The 17,296-nt window shown below is 37.4% G+C and overlaps 1 protein-coding gene across 1 annotated transcript in view; it reads right to left on the bottom strand.

Moving 5' to 3' along the window:
* Positions 1 to 17,296, bottom strand: part of TTBK1 (tau tubulin kinase 1) — a 1,416,073-nt gene that overhangs the window by 584,685 nt on the left and 814,092 nt on the right. Inside the window, exon 8 of the mRNA XM_044060281.1 lies at positions 7,323 to 7,415. Within this exon, the coding sequence (XP_043916216.1) occupies positions 7,323 to 7,415 (93 nt within the window). The remainder of the gene's footprint in view (positions 1 to 7,322; positions 7,416 to 17,296) is intronic.

Here is a 17,296-nt window from a genome sequence, read left to right on the forward strand (position 1 = left end):
AGGAGTAGGCCATGTACAGAGCCTTGTGGGACACCTATATTAACTGGGAGAAAATAAGTAAGTAGAGAGCCAGCTAGAGGGCCAAGTGACTGCTGTACTGGAAAAGCCTAAAGCAGACATTTTTGACAGTAGCCTGGTATGAGAGACTGTACTGAAAGCTTTGGAGAGATCTAAAAAGAGGAAAGAAATTAAATTGTTATGTCTGTCTTTAATGACGTGGTCTAAAAAGGCAACAAAGGCAGTTGTGCTATGATCTGGGTGAAAGATGTGTTGAGTAGAGGTTAATAGATTTTCTTGGTTTAAGTACTGTAAAAGTTGTTTATGAATACATTTTTCTAACATCTTGGAAAGAGGGAACAAGATAGCAATTGGTGTGAAGTTTGTTATTTCAGTGGCATTTCCCCTTAATGAAGAGGAATGATATAATTTTTTTTCCAGGCAGATGGGACATATGACTCACAAATGGATCAGTTGAGCAAGACAGAGATTGGGTAGGCAATAGAGGGGGTCGGCAATCTTTACACATTCATATGGCACATTATCTACAGAGGGTTAGCAGGGCTTTAGTTTGTGTAATATGTTTTATATAGGAAGTAGGGAGAGATTTTAAGTTGAAAATGGCATTGTTAGAGCTTTGAATTTTGTCAGGGGTGACAGGATTCTGCAGGGAGATTTGGGTGAGGGTGGCTATTGAGTCTATAAAGTAGGAGTTACATTTAGAAACAGTTTCTAAGGCACAGATATCTGGACAAGGGTTATGGGTACTAGGAATTTCAGGGTGTACTATTTTCTTGCTAGTGGACCAAAATTTGGGGGGGGGTTGTGTTTTCAGTTATCCTGTGGGTTAAAGTAATAATATTTCTTATTAGCAGTAACTTTTTTTTTGTCATGTTCCAAAGTTGTTTGTAGGTCTGTAGGTGAGCTTGAGATTTATATTTTTGCCAGCCTCTCCAAGCTTTGCCTCTCTTACACACTAATTGTTTACTAGAAGGAGATAGCCAGGGTAATTGGGTGAATTTAACTTTCTTTTTTATATGAGCAAGGCTATTGAGAATATCAAGAAATTCCGTATTAAATTTTAGAACAACATTACCCAGTGGTAGGGAATAGAGGATGGACCAATTAATGTTATTAAGGATCTTGCAATTGAAATTTGAGAGGTTATGACAGTATTTAAAAAGGTGCTGTTTGATATGGTGAGTTGCTAGTCTCTGAACGTAGGTGCGGTGCTGATCACAGAGGGAGTCCAGGAGGGTTTTTGGAGACATTTGAGGTGTGTGTGTGTGTGTGTGTGTGTGTGTGTGTGTGTGTGTGTGTGTGTGTGTGTGTGTGTGTGTGTGTGTGTGTGTCAGTTACCCACTTTGCACAACCTTATTTTCATGCCTACTACCTGCCCTGCACTAGCCAACTTAGTCACACCTTACACACCAAATAGATCCTTACGATAAGAAGACAAATAAACTCTTACCTATCTGAAAACCCACAAAAAAAAAAAAAACGGATCACTCTGTATTCATATTCTTTCTGTAACTATGGAATTTACTACCTCTTGCTACCAGGTCTATACCTGGCCTAACCTGCTTTAAAGCCTCTTTAAAAAAATCATTTAAAAAATACATGGCTCTGCTCCTGCATAAATCCATCTTAATGGTCACCTCTTCCTCACTAGCTTTATTTTCTTCTTCTTCTGTCACATCTCACTCCTTCACAGTCTGCATGATCCTAAGGCTCGACTAACTCCTTCTCTATTTCTATACCGTATCCTTAACTTATTGCTCAGTCTGCAATGCCTCTGTTCTTCTTAACTCTCTCACTATCTTCCTGCATCACTTACTCTATTATTTTCCTAACTGAAACCAGCGTTTTATTTTTCATGTACTATAACAGCCGATGTCATAAACTATACTACCTACATACTATTTTTTATACACTATCTACTCATAGGCTATGTATATGTTGTTAGAATTACTGAAATTGTCTATAATGATATAACTCTATAGAATTGTCCAGATGTGTAGTATATCTTGTAACCTTATTTACGTTCTATCAACTTATTTTTGTATACTATTCCTCATGTCACTTGTATTGTTTTTGGACTATAATGTATTTGTATTGTATTGTATGTGGCGGCCTCCCCAGGCACCCTCTTAAAATGGGTTCTATATACACAGTCAGACCACCCCAGTGAACAAATGTCAGCTAAATAAATAATCAGATTTATTTGTCTACAGTGTGACTTAACCAAGTCAGTTTACCAGAAAGTATTTCTGGGCTCCCCCTGAAAAGGGACACTTGCATCCAGTGTGCTGTCCCAGGCTGTTAGCAAATGGATTACACATTCCCTACTGAATCCTTGCACCATTCACATAGCTGCTTATTACTGCCTTGCTATTTGACTATGAATCCCAGGAAGTCTCTTGCCAGATGCACTTTCACTAAATGTGAATTTCAAGGGAAGAGAAAAGTTGTTTGTCCATGCTAAAGTTTCTTATTATGAGAGAGTTTTATTTTTATTTTGTTCAACAAATGTCAGTGTTTTCTTTTTTTCTGCAAAATTTTAAATAAATATTTTAAACTTAATCCAAATCTCTGTGATTACTGTAGGTGTAAAGAAGAAAACAGTATGCACAATGGCACGCTTGAGCAATGTTTTATAGCAATGGAGTGGATGGAAGGGGGGTGACAGCCAAGGAAAGGGATACTTGTATGACTGGCAGTGTGGTTCATTACCCAAACTGGGGCTCAAATTCATTATGATCCAGCACTGTATCTGCTGATGCTGATATTAAGCTGTTCTTTGTTGATGATCTTCTAGTCCATTTACCATTTCTTGACTGAGGATTGGAGTCTTTATTTATTCTTTTGACCAAGTCTGTTTCCAATTCACGATACATAGCTAACTGTTGATAAAATATGATCCTTTAATTAATTTCAAACTTTCTAGAAGCTTCATTCAAAATGTCTTTATTTTTGAGTGGGGTTGTTTAAGTATATAATTAGCTCTTTCTGCAGAGATGACAGAGGAACACACATGCTAAGGTATATAATACCTGCCCCATCTTCAAGAAATGGAAAGTCCTTTCATTCCAGACCTTATTCTTAGAGGCCTCTCTATCCTTTAATAAGGTAAACAAGTGTTGTCATGTCCATTCTTTGGTAAGAAAAGGGTCTAGAATTTCTTGGAAGGTGTTTATACTTACCCTCAACAAGGTGGGTGGGGGAAGAATCTTGTGGATTTAGAACTTTATATATAGTAACAAAATTACAAGCAGACTTATTTAAATGAATTGTTAGTTTTTTTTAATTTTTTATGATAATCACTTTGTGCTATTATTTAATATTGTCTCCTTTTATGAGTACTGATCTTTGTTAATTTATTGCAGTTTACAAGCAATGAAGTTTGACAACAAATGAAGCAATTATTTTGAGTACCTTATAGTGTACATTTTTTAACTGAATTGTGTTTCTCAAAATGGACCATGCATACCTGAAAAATGAAAAGAACAAGAACTACTAGATCTAAGGATTTAAACTTTGCTTTCCCACTTACATAGAACATGTTGGAGAGACAGGTATGTGTGTGTGTGTGTGTGTGTGTGTGTATGTGTATGTATATATATATATATATATATATATATATATATATATATATATATATATATATGTATATATCGCAGATAATCTCCATTTTATAAAATAGTCTCCTCATCCATGTAAAGCAGAGCTCTTCCCTTAACCTATTCACAGCAACCTAGACCAGTGGATGGAAATCGGATATTCATCCGTGGTCTGACACCCTGATGAACAGAAACAACCATTAAATCATGCCTAACTAACATACACCCTTTGAAATAACCTCTGCAGCACAATAAATTTATAGGATACATTTGGGTTGCATGGCTAGTCTTTTAAAGGCCCCAGTGGTCGTTAGCCTAGTAGACACCTATGAAGCTATGAAATGCATCAATTGGTCATCACTTGTTAGAAGGCAGCTTTTCTGTTCAGGTGGATTTCAGCTATGACTAACCATGTCACTGTTGTCTCAAGGGTGGTTATGAGGATAAGTAGATCAGACTGTCTTGTGACCTGGAGACCATATTGACTAATTTGCCTCCATAATATCTGGTTTTGAATAAATCAGTGTACCCCGGTGAGGCTGATGGTCCAAGTACAGATACTCTCAGGTTGCTGTCTGAGTTCAAGAGGCCTGTTTACACAGAATTTCTCTAATTGCTTTTATGTATGGGCCAGACAACCTGCAATTTAAGCCCTTGCCTGATCAAGCCAGGCATATCACACGTGCAGGTCTTGTGCTGTATTCTTTACAGGAATGACTTGCCTTCTTTAGAGTTAGTGTTTTTCTATCTCATTATAAGGAGATGTCAGCAGTATTATGAAGATGCCATTTTTGATGCTAATGATCTTGACAGCTACCATAATACCTCCAGTCTTCCTCTTGTTAGGAAGGTTTGAAAGACAGTGGTTTACATCAAGCTTGATTTATTTCTAACAAATATTTTACCCAGTCTGATTTCTGATCTTTGCATAGTAGTACGACAAACCTTGGTCTTCAGTGGTATGTCCATGACATGAGATAAAAGGTGCTACTCTGCTTTGGTCCTTCTTGAGCTCACCATCACTTTTGCCATGGTCAGCCATAAAATCTTCCTGGAATGTTAGCCAGCTATCATGGCGTCTCAGTAATGGTCTCCCTCCTACATCTCTGAAAATTTTCAGGCAGTTGAATCTGCATTAACTCCTCACCTTTCTCTCTTCTCAGTGTACCTGTTGCCCCTGGGTGATCTTATTAGGTGGAGAGGACTTCAGTATCTCACTACTATGTCTATGAGATACAGTCATCACACTCTGTCCATCCTTCAGAACTCTATGCTGGCTCTGGATTTCCTTGGTGTTGGTCAAGATTGTCTATATTACCAGATGCTTAGTAATCAGGTCCAAGTTCAGTACAGCCAAGGCAGTGCCCATGACTATATTCTGAGGAATGTATATTCTACATGCCACTCTGAGAAAAATGAATATTCATCTCTTATACATCTACATCACTACAGGGGCGCCACTCTTAATTTTATATCCAAGCTGCAGGATGTCAGGGTCATTCTGGGTGAAACTGGTATGCAAGGGCCAGAAGTTAGCTGTTGTAAAGCCTGCCTGTTTTCATTTAAGGAACACTTTCCATACCCACACACCTGTTATCAACCTATGGCTTGACTATGGTCGGGCATGCCTTGGTTTCTTTATCTCCTGGATTATACAGACTACGAAAAAGATTGCCTGATGTTCACACACAACTCTACTGCCTGATAGCTAATAATTATGTCTCATTAGCAGCAAATAACTTCCCCTCCCCAACTCTTCAGAGCTTTTACCCACTTCCAGTTTAATTCCATATTATGTGTAAAGTTCCACTCTATGTTTATCTAGTCTTACAAATAACAGCTTTCCTATGTGCAGGAGATGCTGTCCTTTATATTTTCTCCTCCCTACTAGCAAGGGTTGGCTGATGGATTTGATAATGTAGCTTAAATCCTCTGGGATTTGCTCTTTTGCCTTTCAGGTTTAGCACCTTTGGAACTTAACTACCTTACTGGCTTTGACAGTACCAGTGCTCATAGGCTTCAAGAGATCCTTAAGACTCATTTATTTCTCATTGACTTCAAATGAAGATTCTCTTTATGAACATTTACCAAATGTACTATTGCTTAGTTTTAGGTAGTGTAATAAATATGATTTGGAGCTTAAGCCCCTACCTGCCTGCTTTTGGGATGTAGGAGTAAATTGCTGCACTCAGTGACAACTCAAAAGGAAGTAAAGAAAATATTTCTAGTATTAAAATCCATGGCAGGGCTAGCCACCCATTGGTATTAACCTTGGCATTAGATGACTGTCACTGTCGAAGTGACACCCCAAACCCAAGTACAAAAATGGGAAAAGGGGTTCTGGATGGATAGATGGCTAGATTTCTATTATTCAGATGTAGTGCCTTGAAATGTATCCTTAAAAGTATTTAAATTCAGTGCAAAAACAATCTTAAATGTCCTTGGGGAAAAAAACAACATAGTCAAAAAATATATTAGAACTTCATATTCAAAAATAAATTAGCATTTAAGTCTTTGACATTTCATTTCATTATTCACATCCCCTGACTGTAGTGTTTCATAAGCATATGCAGGATATACCTTTCATTAAGTGTTTGCAGTTGGAACACTCTCAAGGGTTTTATGTATTCTTTTCAGACTACTGCATTTCAACTCTTCAGTATTTGCTACCATACACTCATTAAACATACAGTTAGGTCATGCTTTCATTTTTTTTTAATAAGTGTCGTTCACTGTTTGTGACTGCACAGCTCAGTTCATCTTGTGATTACTCATGCTTACTTAAGTTCTTCTTACAAAGATTAAATGTCATTAATGCAGCCCTTCTACCCTCCTCCATTTTCAAGCATAATTGTATCATACCCTACCATGGGTGTAACTAAATCTCTCCTTCTGAAAGAAGTGGTTTACTATAATTTGAAAGAACTGCAATTGTCTGAAAGCCAAATAGTTGAAACAATTTGACTGGAAATGCATTAGACTGAAAATCCAGTTTACTGAAACCTCATTTTGCCGAAACACAAATCATTGAAAACATTCTACATAACAAAATACAGAGTAAAACAACATTTCTGCAGGGGGAAGGCCCCCTGCAACCCCCCACCCCCTTGATTATATATACTTCACAGCTGCACAACCATGAAGAAAAGAAAAGACAAGACAAGAGCGCTATACACAGTGAATCAGTGTTGGTGCATAAACACAAACATCTATAAATTTGCTGGTGAAACATGTCGGGGACACTGTCAAAGAATTCATATCCCCAGAAATGACACCATCAATTACTAACTAAACTTCTGCACTTTTCTATCATTTGTGATTCAGGAAAATGACGTTTCAGTCAACTGGATTGTCAGTTATGTGGGTTTTCAGTCAAATAGCCTTTCATTCAAATTGTTTCATACATTTCACTTTCAGTCAACTGCAGTTCTATCAAGTGACAGTAAACCAAAAGAAACACATAACATATGACCACTGCAGCAACAACCTGATGCAAAAGGACATAATAAAATGGCAAACTACTGTTACTGTATCCTTAATACTCAAATGGTTATATCATTCCATGCTTATAATGTTGTTCTAAAGCACAATGAAACAACATCTATCCTAACATCTCTGCAACCTACTTACTAGGAGAAGACAACAGGACATTTACATTTCACTCACAATATGTTTGATCTGACAGGATATCAGTAGAATACTTACCTTGTCTTTGATTTTGCGCCAAGGAAGCTGCCCAACTGCAAATTCAACCAGCATATAGAACAGAGACCACAGATCATCATGGCGACCCATTTCCTGCAAACATTTCATTAAATGACAGGGATTATCCACAAAGTAAAAAATAGACTTCAAATACAGTGTTTCTATTAGTAGTTCTTCCACAAATTCAATGACCTTATTTTTGTTCCAAGCTGCTCATTTTTATGTCTGGCCTTATTTTAAGACCAAAGTGCCCATAAAAGTATTGTGCGTGTGTTAACATGAACATCAGATGTACCAGTTAATGACAAGGGAAAGGACAGAGTTTCTCTGCAAGAAGGTTGTCAGCAAGTCATGTTTGGGAAACATTTCTACTAACATTAGCCCAAGATTAAGTTAAAATATCGGTACAGTAAAATAGTTAGTTTTGTAATGGGAATAGACTAAATTCAGATAAACATTCAGTATTGTGAAATATTTTCTAAAATCTACATCTAATGAAGCATTCAGTTAATCATTAGTACATAAAACAGACCATGTATATTATATATATCACTGGCATTTCCAGATAAGAAATGGAATGCAGCAGTGAATGTAATGATGAAAACTCATTTGAATTAATTTGCCATACTTACTGATATATTATGTCTTCTGGACAAAAATATTTTGTTTAGACACTTGTTTAATTGACTGCCTCAAGTGAGACCTACAATTCTATTAGCTAGAAAAGTTTATACACAAGGGTGGTAACTCATTACAATAAATATTACTGTAACTAGCAAGTACAATGCAAACATTCATCATGTAGAATGTAATCAGGTTACTTTTATTTATTATAGCAATAACCCACGCCTGGGTGTGGGTAATGCTAAATTTACCCATGGTTGGCGTGGTTTGGTCCCGGTGAGCCCCAGGGACCAAACAAAGCCAACCGTGGGTAAATTTAGCATTACCCACACCCAGAAGTGGGTTATTGCTATTATACCATGACATTATTTAAGAAAAGAAACTGTTACTTTTCTTAAATAATGGCATAGTATAATGCCTGTTTACTGCCCTTCCGCAGATGTCTGGCATCCGCGGCAGTTCTGATGTACTGCGCGCCTGCGCAGTACATCAGAGTTGAGCAAAAGCAACGGAGAAAGCAAGATCTCCGTTGCTTTTATGTCTCGCTATGTTAAATGAGTTTAACATAGCGAGACAGTTTTAAAATAAGCAACGGACATTTCTGTTGCTTATTTTAAAACTGTCTTAATATGTTAAACTCATTTAACATAGCGACATAAAAAGCAACGGAGATCTTGCTTTCTCCGTTTTTAAACACTGCCTATGTTAAATGGGTTTAACATGGCGAGACAGCTTTAAAATAAGCAACGGAGATCTCCGTTGCTTATTTTAAAGTCTCGCATGTTAAACCCATTTAACATAGCGAACAGTGTTAAAAACAAGTTATACTAATGGAAAAAAGTCCGGGCGACCGGACCTTTTTCCATTAGTATAACTCGATTTACAACGGGCACGCTGGCCAATCAGCGTGCACGTTTTGGGGGGATCATGGTATAATAAAACTTAATAAATCAGATAAATTAACTGATCCTTGGAGAATATTGGGAAATGACTTGAGCCATCTGGCATAAATAATATATGATCAAAAAGAACAAGTGGGTATACAATAAAAAAACAGCAGTAAAATGATATCATTTTCAGACATGCATAATTAGTGAACATTTCAATATCAGTCAAATGATTAGTTGTGGTAGCAAATAATTGGTCACAGTTTTCAATCTACTAAGTTAACAAGATTGTACTTCTCTGCTACACTTTCCATAACACATTTCTCGGTTTTCTTAATACTTTGTTAGTGAATTGAGCAGTTAATCTATTTAGTATATACTATGAAGTTCCTAGATTGTCTAATTTGACAGTAAAAGACAAAAGACATAAGGACAACTGTAAGCTACAAATAAAGTGGAAAAATATAATTTCAGAAATTGTTACAAAGTAGTATATGTGAAAGGGTTAAGTTTGGAAATATTCACTAAAATAAGCTAAAATAAAAACAAAAAAATGAGTTCTGAATTTGAACAAAATAATGTGCTAAGTTTAACCTGAATCAATAAAACATTTGTATTTGTATTTGCCTTTAAACCGCATACTGAATTGCCTTCAAAATTTCTGTGAAGTGTTAATTACACATTTCTGGTGTAAAAACTTATTCCAGGAAGCTGGATCAGTTTTAGAAAAGGCTTCTTCACTACTTGCTAGGGTATATAGATAACTTAGGAGCTGTATACTATATTTGCATCACACAACATAAGTGGAATTTGTTTAGTTTTTTTTTTACTTAGAGGGGGGACACTAGTTTTCATTAAAGGGGTTCTATAAGGTAGTGATTTAAGAATAAGTAACTGTGATAGTTACTGGGAGCCATTTTTTTCTCTTAAAATTATACAGTGATGCCCCCTATTGTGCTAAATGAATAACTCTGGAAATTTTGTCTTCTGCACTCTGTAGCACTGGACTGTTTTGAGAAGGCTGCAAATCAGTTTTTAGCAAGCATATTCTAGTCTAGGTAGCAGTGCATTAATGGCTTTTGCTTGTCTAGCTTTGGTTGTGAGCAGGTATGCAGTTATGTATGAAATGTTAAGGTGGGATAATCTTTTCTCAGTTTGCAGCTCAGCATGCAACTAAAATAAATTTTGAGCAACAATCATTCATAAATATATATTTTTCTTTTGCAAACGGTAGTAGCATGACAACTGGGTCTAATTTTTTTTAAGTTGTATGCTGAAGTTAGTAATTCTGGTATACACAGAAACATCATTGCTAAGGTCTGTGAGTTCAGAGTTAATCTGCTGTGAGCATACCAGTTCCAGATGAAGAAAAAATTAAATTGGAGAGTTTTGTTAAATGCTAGAGGTGATTTGTAGGCTTTTATAATTACAATGTCATCTGAGTGCATAATTGCAATTGATACACAGAAGTTCCTGGGTGTATCATTTATAAATAATAAGTATAACATTAGCCAACTACTGACCCCTGGGGAGCTCATAGGGTGAGAAAGCTGGTACCAGATTTAATTATGACTCCGAAAGTTCTGCTAAAGTACCTAGTTACCATTGTACAACTTCTTTGAAGAATCTGCAGCTGGACAGCTTTCTGTAATAAAATAGAATGATCTACACTTCTGAAGGTACATTTTAAACCCATAAAAACAATTCCTGTCAAAAGTTCTTGCATCATATTTCAACAATTTGATTTGTTATTGTGCATGTATCAGTCAGTGTACTGTACTGAGAATGAAATCCAGTTTTTATTTCATAAAATACTGTATTTTTAATACAATCAAGCATTTCTTCATAGATTTTTCTAATATTTTTGTTATTTGACAGATATCTGCACGTGGGCAGGAATTAATAACATTTGTGGATGAAGGAAATTTTTTAAGTGGTAGTAATTCTGCATGTATATGGGTCTATACAAAATAATGTATCTCCCATTTTTAGTAATGTAGGGTGTAGTATGCTGTAACTGATGTATTGTACTGGTACAATGGGTAGAACTACCACCTCATAGCTAGAGGTTCTCTGGTTCAGTTCTCAGGTGGGATGCCTTCTTTGTTGAGTTAGCATGTCCTCACTGTGTTTGTGAGGGTTTTCTCTGGGTGCTTTGGTTTCTTCCCGCATTCCAAAGATATACTGTAAGGTGGACGAGGAACTCTAAATTGCCCATAGGTGTGAGTGAGTGCATGTGTAATACATACGAAAGACCAGGCAACCTACTTCCATTTCATCTTGAAAACTCTTAGTGGTGACTGTCTGCAAGGTCAGCCTAATAGTCAGATGTTACTCATAAAATAAAGAAGTGAATAATGTTGTAATCATGGTTATAAAGGTAGTAAATATTTTTAGATGATATTCTTTTGTAGTCGGTTTGTTAATGGATTTAAAGTAAAAGGGAGAATGAGGTACAAGCTTATGAAGTGGTGAACTTGGAAACAAGAGAGAAAGGTCATTAGGAAAATATTAGTCAGAGTCAGTGGTGTAGATATTTTGTCTTTTATAGCATTTAAGCTGCCTGCAACTAGTGTACTAATAGATGCAGCCTTAGGAAAGACTGTGTTGGTACTGAGAGTTTTTACTCTTAGCCACAATTTCTTTGCATGTTCTAGCAGAACTGTTGGAAATTATCCAAGGTAAATGGCTTTTATTATGTTGGAATTAATTCTAGTTTAGATATTGATAAATTCCTAACATATCTGTGCTATATGGGTCTACTTTCCATTCTAAGCTTTACCATTAGATTTTAAAAGTTGATTTAGTTCTGCTATTGACCAAGTAACTGTGTTATCTTGTAACAGTTTTCTTTCTAGCGGACTAAGTCTATCTTGAATAGAGACAAACATATTGTATAAAATGCTGAGACTGTGTATATAGAGTCTGTAGACTTGTATAGAAAGGGCCAATCTATTAAATGCATGTGTGTGGGGGGGGGGGGGTAACAGATTGTATAAGGTGTTGACAGAGTATATATAGAGTCTATAGAGTTATACAGAAAGGACCAATCTATTAATGCCAGTTCTGTTAATAAAATAGGTTTTATTGTTTCAGCAATAGGTTGGGAAAATATTGTCCTGAAAAAGGGATTGTTTGTTTTAAAGTCCACCATAATGGGCAATAATATTTCATTGACTCTGGTAATATTTGTATGCAGTTTGCTTTGGCTGTGATGTTATTAATTATCACATCTTGTAAGGAATTATTATTTGTTGGATATGGCCAAGTACCTTCAATGACTATTTTACTAAGTTGTAAATGGCATAGAAAGTACAGTTGTATAAGTAAACCTACCATAAATGTAGATGTTTAAAAAATCACTGTTACAGTAGCCTTAGCTAAATGGGTTATATCCAAGCATGTAACACTCAGCTAGCTTCCAAAGCTTCAGGGCACCTTCAGTGTGCCTAAACTGCCTGACACCTCAAGCTGAGATGACTAAAAGGCAAGTTTGGGCACCAAGCCCTTCAGAGCTTTCTTGCCAACAGATAGAGGGAGGCTGAGGCCTGGAAGGACAATGCTAGGAAGAATACAAACTAAATAACCATTCCCTGGCATAAACAAAACACATAATAGGGGAGTGGATGGAAGTGAGTGGTTACTGCAGCAATGATCATTAGAACATCTACTGTTATGGTCATTTTACTTACTCAAAACAACTGCATTCTGTTCATCATATTGATCACTGCTACAGTAGCCTTACCTAAATGGGTAGATTACTCTAGCTTACTACATTTGGGAGGTGGATGGAGAAGTGTGCAGGAGCCCCTGGAGAATGGTCCTTGCAAAGCCTGATCTAGACCTACAGAAGGATTAAGCTTTGTAAAAAAATATGTGCAGAGGACCAAGTAGCAGCTTATAGAATACTTCTAGAATCCAACCCTTTCAGAAAGTCATAGATGAAATCAAGGCCCTGGTAGAGTGGGCCTTGACCCTGCCTGGGGACAGTTTTGTTGTGATGAGTAATAGTCTTTGACGGCCATTTGGAAATAGACTGTTATGACACTGGTTGTCCCTTCTTCTTACTTTCACAAGAAATGAACAATTACTCTGAAGATTTGAAAGATTTAGTTCTGTCAATATAGTACTTTAGTTGTCTGTGGACATTCTAGGTATGTAATATCCTTTCTCCCTCATTTTGGGTTCAGGAAAGAAAATTGGGAGATGGATAGCCTGACAAAGTAAACCTGGATACCTCTTTAGGCATAAAAGAAGAAAAAGTTCTCAAAGAAACTCTCCCTATTAAAAATGAGATAGGATTGACTCACCATAAGAGCATGCAACTCAGATAACTTCTTGCAGAGATCAGAGCAATCAGTAAAGCTGTTTTCCATGTTAAGAACCTCAAGTCATCCAGATTGGCTGATTCAAATGGAACAAGTGTTAGCTTTTCTAACACGAAATTAAGACTTCCAAGGAGGGGCCACCAGCTTTCTTGGGGGCACCTTAGGCAAAACCCTTTCATAAACATTTTGACATGAAACCACATTGAAAGATGAGGATTCATGGGCAGACATGTTAAAATGGGCTATACATAACCTTGATAGAGGAGTAAGAAAAAGCTAAAGGATAGTAACTCACACAAATACTGAAAAAACAGAGAACAAGTCCTGAATGGGTGCCAGTTATATTGTTGGCACCAGCTAAAAAAAAAGCTTTTCCATTTACTAATATATGACTTTCTTGCCTGCATTAGAACTTGATGAAAACACTCTGCAAACAGATGCCTAAAGGGAATTAAGAGCCTATCATCCAGGCAGTCCACCCATGTTCTTGTGTGAACGGATCTTTTGGAAATTGCCCTTTGCCATTTCTAAAAGAAGGGAGAAGCACAGTTACATGGGACAGAAGGGGGTCACCAGAATGATCCTGGGGAACTCCTTCTGAATCTTCAGAAGTACCCTGGATATTAATTGAAAGAGAAGAAAAGCATACAGGAACATTCCTGTCTAAGGAAAAGAAAATACATCTGTTTTCAAGGCCTTACTGCATGGAGTCCTGGAGCAGAATCTTCTCAACTGATTATTTAGAGATGAGGCAAAGAGGACTACATGAGGAGCTCCCCACAGAGGGATCAAATCTTGGATGACCCCCCCCCCCATTTCCATTCATGATGGCCTGCCCTTGTCCTGCTCAGCTTATCTGCCACACAATTTTGTTCTGATGGAATGTAGTATGCCTGTACAGTGAGACTCTGTTGTGAAAATATATCCCAAGCTAACAAGGCTAGTATGTAGAAGGGGTACAACATGGTTCCCCTTTGCTTGTTGATGTTCCACATGACAGAGGTATTGTCTGTAACAATCTGAAGAGGTCCTGGGGACCAAAGATGATTTAGTGAGCTTACTGCCTTGATCAGGACAAACATCTCTTTTATATTTATGTGCTTGTGTCTGTCCTTGGTGTCCCACACATATTGCTGTGATGAATGATTGCTTTGGAATAGGGATGGAGAAGTGAAGACCTGAATTTAGGGATATCTGCTGTCTCCACCAAGTGATTTCCCTTCTGACAATCTCCAGCACTGGTATCTGAAAAGACAAGGGGTGCTGGTGCTGGGACCAAAGAGACTTCAGATAACACTGCATCTTTCTCATTTGGAGTGTTGCCAGGGGTACCATGAGATTCATAGAAGCCATGAGACTCAAAATCCTGAGGTATTCCCTTGCAGTGACTAAAGTTTGAGTGGCAAACCCTATAAAAAGACCCAGATATGCAGCTATCCTTCCTGTGAAACAAGCTCTTCAAACTGTGGTGTCTAGATGACACCCAAGAGATGCAATTCTGTGAGGAGTCAAGAAAGACTTTTGAACATTCTCTTGGAATCTCAGCTTGTATAAGAGATTTCTCACCCAAGAGATAGATAGCTGACACTTTGAAACAGACTCTGCAAATATAAGTAAGTCATATGACTGTGGAAAATCATGAGTACCATGTAGCCTGCAATCAACTATAACTGGAGATAGTCACTTTGTGAACACTTCTGGTGCAGTGAATAGTCCAAAGAGTAAGGCAGAGAACAGAAAAATGTGATCTATAAACACAGAACTGCAACAATGCTAGAAGACTGGATGAAAAAGAATATGATGATTAGCATCTTTTAAATCTAATATTACAAGGAAAGCTGAATGAGGAAGAAGAGGTAATAGGTTGTGACGTGACATCAGTTTGAACTTGGGTGCTATCACAAACAGGTTTAGGAAAGAAAGATCTAGATCTGGTCTTCAAGCATTTTTTCTTTGGCACTAAAACTATCCTTGAAAAAAAAATTCTACCTGGGAAGCAGGAACTAGTTCTATCACTCCCTGGGACAGTATGTGATGAAGGACAGGAAGAATCAAAAGAGTCTGGTCTTGGGAATGAGAACTTATCTTTCCTCCCACTGCCATCTGTAACTTTGGTGAATGATTTTCAGAATTCATTTATCTGAAACAATCTGTTGTTAAACAGAAAAGTAGAAATTCAGAATTTCTGGAAGAAAAAAGGGGGGCTGCCAGGGTGGGGGAAGGGAGCAAAGTCTCATAAATAGCCATTCTGATTTACTGGAATGTCCTTGATTTGGGAGTTTCCAGAATAATTCTTGGAACCCCCTAGTCATTTCTTCCTAAATGTCTGACCTGTATTTTGAGACTGTTTATGTTGTTTCTTACCAAACTTGGATGAGGAGTTAGAGAATCCTTGGAAAACTTACAAAAGGAGGGCTGAGAAAACTTATGGATTCCCTGTATCAGACTACCTCTGTGTAACTCTTTTTTTTTTCATCTCTGCAGTAGAGGGACCAAATATTAAATCTCTATCCAAAGGAGAATTTATAATCTCACTTTTAAAATTATCTAGGAGGTTCTGAGAAACCTCCTCAAAACAGTGCCAGTGGCCAAAGCCCTGGAAGAAATATCTACAGAGTCACACACTCACACTCTGTATCCAATGGGTTGGGTCTTAAACAACAGAAGAAATGACAGCTAAAACTTAATTCTTCATTCTTTCACAATTAGCCAGGACAAACCTTTATATATGAGCCTGACAATTAAAAATTCTAAAAATCAGACTTGCAGAGCAAATACCTTTACCCCATACTTATCAATAATCTCCTCATACATACTACAAAGATTAGGATTGGAATTAACTAAGTGTTTAGTAGCAATAGGATTAACTAATGCTATAGTTTTCCTGGGTCAGGTTTGGGATGAGTTTATAAGAACTTAAATGACTGAGGAACTTTATACATCCTATCTACATTTTAGGGGCAGCTGACTGACTGTAGGCAGTAACACACAGATCATCCAAAGCTGACAGAACTGGAGGAATGGGTCCATGTTCTGGAAATTCATTCTTTACCATTTCACTGTATTTTCTGAGGGGCTGAGAAATGCCAGTGTTCTCCCACTGATAACACTGGCACATTCTAGTGGTAGTTTCAGAGAAGGAGAATCCCCCCATGTGTACTGTCAGAAACTGAGCTCTCCTCTGGGTCTGAGTCAGAAACCTCAGGAGAAAAATGTGCATCTGTTCTTTCATCTTCTTGTGCAGATTCAGAATCTTGAATCTCTTCATGAAAGGAATCTGTATGGAAAATAAGCTTGCACTTCTGCTGGTCAACAAGATTGCTTTGAAGGCCATCCTCGAATGATAAAGAGGTTTAGCTTCTAGAGAATTGGATCTGAAGCTGTGTGAGTTCTGAGCTCATCAAGACATGTAGAAGAAAAATTACTCACTTCCATGACTTCAGAATCAAGCTTCTCATCATTATGCTGTTCTGTGTTTTTTTTCCGGGTGATCTGGATAAAGTATCAGCAAGATACAGAAGTTTGCCGTTTGTGTAAACAAGACTGAAATTGTATTTCTACAATTTGAGCATCATGTGTTGCAGTGTAGCTGGAGCTGTATTCATAGGCTTTCTCAAACTAGTAATTAGAGGTTGATTATCAGTTTCGATCTGAATGGGTCGACCATAAATATAATCATGGAACTACGAGCAAGCAAACACAATTGCTAAGAGCTGAGAGATGGTGTGCTGGCAATTTTCTGTTTTAGGACATCAGATACTCTTTGTTGCTGTTCTGACCATGACCAAATTACATTTTTGCATGCTAGTTCTTGTAATGGTGCTGAAAGTTGACTTAAATCTGGAATGAACTTGCCTAGATAGTTAACCATGCCAAGAAAATGTAGGGCTTGGACATTGTCTGGAGCTGGCATCGTTAGAATTGCTGTTTGCTTTGAAGGATCTGGTTGTAAGCCTGAACTGGTAAACAAGTGACCAACATAAGTAACTTCTCGTAGCCTGAATTTGCACTTCTGAGGATTCAGCTTAAGATTCAATTCACGTACTCTTTCCAAAACTTTCTTGAGGTTTCTGTCATATTCAGTTTCACCATTGCCTCCTACTAGAATGTCATCTACTGTTATAGCACATGGATA

This window comes from Protopterus annectens, chromosome 1.part0, assembly GCF_019279795.1.
Source record: "Protopterus annectens isolate FY-2018-M chromosome 1.part0, PAN1.0, whole genome shotgun sequence".
NCBI classification, from domain to species: Eukaryota; Metazoa; Chordata; order Ceratodontiformes; family Protopteridae; genus Protopterus; species Protopterus annectens.